Raw genomic sequence first — 6,513 nt, 5'->3', positions numbered from 1 at the left:
AACTACTGAAATATACTGAAAGTGATATATATATATATATATATATATATATATATATATCAATATTATACCTTAACATTTGTTGCATTTGAATTTTACAGTAATATTTATAAACATTTTACACAATTACACAATTTTAATAGGTAGAAAAGGCAAGCAGAAAAATAAGACAGAAAGAAAAGAAAAAGAAAATGCCAGTAATCTTAATTACTAAGTGGATCATACACAAAAGACATGAAATTAAGAGAAGAAAGGTTTCAGTGGGAGATGGAGGAGAGTGGAATGAGGAGGTGATGAGAGTGGAAATGACTAGAATCCATTATATACACGCATGAAACTCTCAAAGGTATTGAAAAGAGAAAAAGAAAAACACAGGCAATGCAACTCTTAAATGTAGTAATGGTCATGATCTTACCAATCAAATTGAAATAGGTGATGTCCAAAGATAAACACAGAATATGAGGTATTTTATTAGGGAATTACATCTTATATGTTAAAAATTAATAAGTCATTCTAATTGATTATTATATTTTATAGGATTCACTTTACTGCCCAACAACTATAACTTCAGGTGATCTAGAAATATCATAACAATGTTTTATAAGTATTGTCATGTACTTTTCATTTGACATGTACTGGTCATTTTTTTCTTTGTTTAGTAACACAGCATTGAGACCTCTAATCCTCAACTGAAGCCATGTCTGTTGATAGCATCCAGGCATGTATCCAAGAGATGGTCTTCCTCCACATCCCCTTCCTCCACATCCCAGTGGGTGAATGTGGAATGAGTGGAGGAAGAAGCAGTAAGTTCAATGTGAAATTGACTTAAAGTATCTAAAATGAGAGGGGGCTCGAGAAAGTGTAACACCACTGAAAGAAATGTGAATATGGCATCTTGATGTTTTAATGACAGAACTGTAGGCTTTATTCTACTGAATCTGTACAGCATGGAGAAGCAAATGGCGTACTTTGAGTAAGATTGTTTGTTACAGTGAGATTTTGCAGCAGCATAGTTGAAGAAGGGTGATGTGAAATTACGAGGGTGACAGAAGAAAAGACCTGAAGAAGACTTCAGTGCAAGGTGGGATGATGGGCCATCGTACTGATGCTGTTTCTAGTTGTAGTCCTCAAAATGCGAAGAGGGATGCTGATTTGAGAGATAAGAAAGCTGTGCTTGAGAACAGAAAATTATGTTTAGCCTGAGAAAAACAACAAAATAAAAACATACTAAACATAAATATTCAGAAAAGTAGAGGGGGGAAAACGCATTACCCAGGGCTTATAGAGAAAGCAGGGAGCAATGATTAAAATAGCCTCCTGAAGCTGGGCGTGGTGGTGCAGGCCTTTAATCCCAGTGCTTGGGAGGCAGAGGCAGGCAGAGTTCTGTGAGTTCAGGGCTAGCCTGTTCTACATAGTGTGTTCCAGGACAGCTGGGGCTACAGGGAGGCCCTGTCTCAAAAAACCAAAAACCAAACCAAAACAAAACAACAACAACAAAAAAAAAATCCCGCCTCCTGAACGTTCAAAGTCACCTTACTTGAAAAAAGTGACCTTCTATGCAGCAAATAATGTAGGTGCATTATGATGAGGCACTCTTGGAGGAAGAGCTGTGGTTACAAAAGTGTAAAGAGACTCAATGAAGGTGTCATTAAGGACACAGCCTGGAACTCTGACACGGCCAAGGAGCAGTATGCCTGATGCACTCCAGAGTTCTCCGGTGAAAGTACAACAGTCTGAATGAGGCTGGGGAGACATCCTAGAAATGCCCTAATTTATCAATTAGAAGAGAGAACCACCCAAGCTATGCTTCTTAATAACCAGCCCCTCCTACGCTCAGATTCCATAAAGGGAAGTCCCAAATAATGATCACAGCTCTTGAGCATCCCCACTCACGTGGTCTGCTGTCAGTCCTGACAGTGTCTCCTCCTTAATCTGTACTATCACTTAGCTTCAAATAGAATTAGCTTGCTGGTGTTGCTAAAAAATAAAGCTTCAGCATTAAACTTTTTGTTGCTTTGTAATTATGTCTCAAAATAAAAAGCTATACATATTTTGGCATTGTGAGACAAAGAGTTTTCCTCACTGTGTAGATACAGACAAATAAACAAAACTAAACAAAAACACTGGTCTTCATAAGAGTACACTGGCTAATATGGACTCAAGACCAAGATTATTATTTTTATTCTTAAAATTCCCAACTGGTGCAGTGGGAAAAGTTGAAATAGGAAACATATAGTCTTTGGTGTTTAAAGTTGAGATTCAAATTGTTGAGCTGCAGATTATCTGTGGCAACATTAAAAATACTTTCTTGCTCAAATAACAAAAGAGAAAATGATGCAATTACTTCATATGTGGCTTAGGGGAAGAGAAACCTGTTTTTAAAATATTCTATTTATTATTTTTATTTGATATTTATGAGTGTATTGCCTGTGTCGTGCAGTACCCACAGAGGTCAGGGATGGTGTCAGATCCCCTGAGCTGGAGTTATGAACGGTTGTTATCCGCCATGTGGGTACTGGGAATCAAACCCAGGTCCTCTGCAAGAGCAATCAGTGCTCTTAACCACTGAGCCATCTCTCCAGCCCTAATATTTTCTTCAATGTATTCTCCGCGAACATTTGTTCATGGAATGATGTCTTCATAGATGTCTCATATGCATTTGAAGGTTTTAACTTCAATAATATTTTTAAAACTTTTATTCATAAAATTGCATATTGATCTCTGCTTATTTTTAGCTTCTATTTGTCTACAGGATGATCATTAATTCTCTTAAACAAAAATAGCATGTTTTACTGGATTTAAAGAGGAATTGGAGGAAAGAATGGAAGGGCACTTGGTATTAACACATTTTTTAGTCCAATCACAAACTACAGTCATCGTCTAAGTTAAGTGTTTGTCATAAAGAATAAATGATTTAATATTTAGAAATATTCCATGGCTGTGTGTGGTGGCACATTCCTTTCATCCTAACACTCAGATGGCAGAGTAAAGTGAATTTCCATGAGATCGAGGACCACCTGGTCTACATAGCTTCTAGGCCAGCTGTGGCTATAGGGAGACTCTTTCTCAGAGAGAGAGAGAGAGAGAGAGAGAGAGAGAGAGAGAGAGAGGAGAAATATTCTATTATTCTCTGAACAGTAGGCACTAAGTCAATGCTTTTTTGAGGAAGAATACTAAGGCGCTTTTGAGAGTGGGTGATAAGTAGAACGAAGCACAATATACATTATAGAATATTTTACCCAAGTTGGAAAAGTGGTATTTTCCTGTGGTGGAAGATGACATGGCAGAAGGGGAGACCAGGGGTGACTGGTTGCCGGTGTCCTGCAGCCCTCCAGTGGAATGGGAACGCAGCCACTCCTTGCCCTCTTCTTGGTTGGCTTGCCGAGATGATGGTGTATATCTGCAAAACAACACAGCTGAGACACTTCAGCACATCTACAAGGACAAGGCAACACCAGGACAAGAAAACAATTGGGAGGAGGTTACTATTCAGATTGAACAGCAATTGCAAGCAGATTGGCTCTAATTACAACTGCTCAGTTCTTCCAGATGATTTGGCACCATCTGCTTGATTCCCGCAGGATAAAAAAAGGCATTTGAGATGAAAACAATGCTTCTGTGAGATATGGACTTGAAAATCATAAGCAGGGAGCAGAAAGACCCAAAGCACAGTGTTTAGAACAATGTAGAGAGGGTGAAGACATGGATTCAGCATGGTGGACAGCAGTAGCCCAGAAGCCAAGGAGAGTGTAGTGATGGTCACAGAAAGGCAGAGGAAATGAAACACAAATGGACAGTTCCAGTTCTTTGGGGGAAAATGCCACTTGACATCAGAGGTTTCTTTCTTAAAAATGAGAGAGGAATATGTTCATTTCATTGGAAAATACATGTATAGAACCAAATGTTAAAATGAAAATACTTGTAAGATGTGCACTAGAGAGGAAGAGGATAAAGGAGATGCCTAAGTTGGCCAGCAGCCACTATTTCACCACAGTAATAAAGAACTTAACACCTAAGGCAGCCAGCTTATCACACTCCAATGCGGTGCCTCTGTCAGCAGCTTTCTCTGCATAACTTCCTTGGAAAAATATGTGCAAGAGAGACTCACAGCTATTAATCACAGTTTCATATTATTTTTATTCTGAACTGAATAATCATTTGAGATTATGAAATGATACTACATTAACTCGGGTTTGAACTGACCTGGTAGACAAGAGCAGACCTAAAAAGTAGACATTTGGACTCAAGCTTTCATCAAAAGTAATTTGTAAAAAACATACCTTTATTGGCACACTTTCCTTGTGATGATAAAAACATGTTTTCTTTGATTCTATTAGTGAATCCTTCAACCTTTCATCAGTACTGGTCATAGGTGTGGACTATGTAGGTTTTGAGTTGCTTTTCTTTTTGGAAAAAATGTACGTGTGTGTGTGTGTGTGTGTGTGTGTGTGTGTGTGTGTCTGTGTGTGTGTGTGTGTGTCTGTGTCTCTCTCTGTGTGTGTGTGTATCTTTGTGTGTGAATATGTGTGGTATATGTATGTGGTGCATACACACGTGTGAATTCAGAGGCCAGAAGAGGAAACCTGGTATCTTGGTCTATCACTCTCTGTCTTATTCCTTTGAAATGGGGTCCCTAGAGTCTCTCACCAAGCCTGGACCTAATCTGGCAACCAGAAGCTCCAGTGTGCCTCCTGTCTCCACCTCCAACAGTGCTGGAGTTAGAGGGCATGTGTCCACATGTAGCTTTTTATGTAGATGTTGGGGATTTGAACTCAGATCCTCATGCTTATGCACTCTAATCTACTGAGCTGCCTCCCCAGGCACAGTATTGAGATTTTGCAAGTCTATGCCTCTAAGATGCAAAAGTTGGGGAAATAATTTTATTTTTATTATGGGAAAATGACTTCTGCATTCTATCAAAAGATGATGCCCTCATAAGCAAAGCTTTGGACAAGTTATTTCAAAAAAGCGATATTCCTACTGGGATTCATTTGAGTCACAATGTCCATCCCTATTAGCGGCTCTTTCTAAGGAGCATTCACATCCTCTTGAAGCTAGAGAAGCATCAATTTTAAAAGTGATTTCATCTTCAAGGTCAGGTGCTACATTGCAAACAAACAGAAAGAGGAAGAGAGACAGCACACAAAGTTTACGCAACAACAGAAAAGGGCAGCAGTTGTGCTGAGAGAAATATATACCTTAGTCCCTTTTTGGGTAGTGTATTTCTGTCAAGCTGCATGCTGTTAAAACAAAGAAAACCCCTAAGGACATAATGCAAACAAAATTTCCAAATCATACATCAAACAAAAATGATTCTCTGAACTACACAAAATAACTTTCTGCTAATACATACATGAATGCTGAACTGGATACACAGGCTAAGTGACAACATGACGATTGTTGCAATAGATGTGTTTCTTTTCTATCTTACTATTATTCAATGATAATTTCTTCATGGGATTATTAGAAAACACATTGAGTCATGTTAGCATAATTTCCCCAAGAATTGCATTTACCTGATGCTATGGTAGTCTCTCCCCTGCATAGCTGTCTAGATTTTTGCTGTGACTTCACATGCAGGAGAATTAAATAGGTGGCAATAAGAGGTCTAAGTAAAAGTGACAAGTTCCAATGACAAGAGAAGCTCAAAACCATGCAACACTTCTACTTTTCTAGTTATTTTTAATGAAAATAAAGATTTATTCCCCACTTATATAAGGAGTTCAGTATATAGCAAATATTCTCTTTAAGCAAATGTTTATGACATCATTTGTTTAAATATTTTAATGGAGTGCAGCTATTCCATCTTTGAGAAATCATCAATTTGGCATTTAAAGTGCTATGTATTTTACCACCTCTGTTTTAAGGAATTCTCAGTTGGTTATAGGTAGGGCTAGAAAGATGTGCCTAGATAAATGGGAAATGGTTCACTGAAAAGAGAGAAGAGAGTGTCAAATAAGTGGGACATATCTAGAGATCTGGTTCTAATCTCTGGCAAGCAGATCAGCAAAGGGTAAAATGAATATGAATTTGCATAACTACTGCTTTTTTCCTTTAGAACATAAATGATCAAAATTAAATACATAGTATACACACAATGAGGATGATGTAACACGAATGCAAACACACTGACTTAAAATTGAATCACTTGAAATCAAAGCTAAAATGTTTTCTTCTGTGTACACTCCATCAGTTAGCACCATAAGGGGCAGCAGTCAAAGGCTTCAAACAACCTTACTGGGAATGTCAATATAAGATGTAATTACTTTGTCATGGAGAGGCCTGTTCAGGTATATACCATGAGCATAAAATTTTTTAAGTAGTGTGTGGATAAATAGACACAAAAATCATACTAAAACATGAAAAATCTCTAAGTATAAACTATATTAGGCTAATGTATTTATGTGGTCATAAGCCATTTTAAACACTGTTTCTTTCACATGTGAAAATCAAAGTTTAACCTTGCAAAAAGAGAAAAAATTGGTAATCTTTATTATTAAGTTGTATAAATAT

The 6,513-nt window shown here is 37.6% G+C and overlaps 1 protein-coding gene across 8 annotated transcripts in view; it reads right to left on the bottom strand.

Annotated features, from left to right (window-relative positions):
* Nav3 (neuron navigator 3) overlaps positions 1–6,513 on the bottom strand; it is an 838,810-nt gene that overhangs the window by 84,424 nt on the left and 747,873 nt on the right. For 6 of the 8 annotated variants that reach the window (XM_008852044.2, XM_029555554.1, XM_029555556.1 and 3 more), the window contains 2 exons: positions 5,199–5,240; positions 3,240–3,400 (listed from right to left, as the gene is read on the bottom strand). In XM_008852044.2, the coding sequence (XP_008850266.1) occupies positions 3,240–3,400; positions 5,199–5,240 (203 nt within the window). The remainder of the gene's footprint in view (positions 1–3,239; positions 3,401–5,198; positions 5,241–6,513) is intronic. The other 2 variants (XM_029555560.1, XM_029555566.1) reach the window with 1 other exon arrangement.

The sequence above is a fragment of the Nannospalax galili genome, unplaced genomic scaffold, assembly GCF_000622305.1.
Source record: "Nannospalax galili isolate Female #2095 unplaced genomic scaffold, S.galili_v1.0 scaffold390, whole genome shotgun sequence".
NCBI classification, from domain to species: Eukaryota; Metazoa; Chordata; class Mammalia; order Rodentia; family Spalacidae; genus Nannospalax; species Nannospalax galili.
The sequence above is the reverse complement of the archived record's forward strand: the minus strand, read 5'-3'. Positions and strand labels throughout refer to the sequence as shown.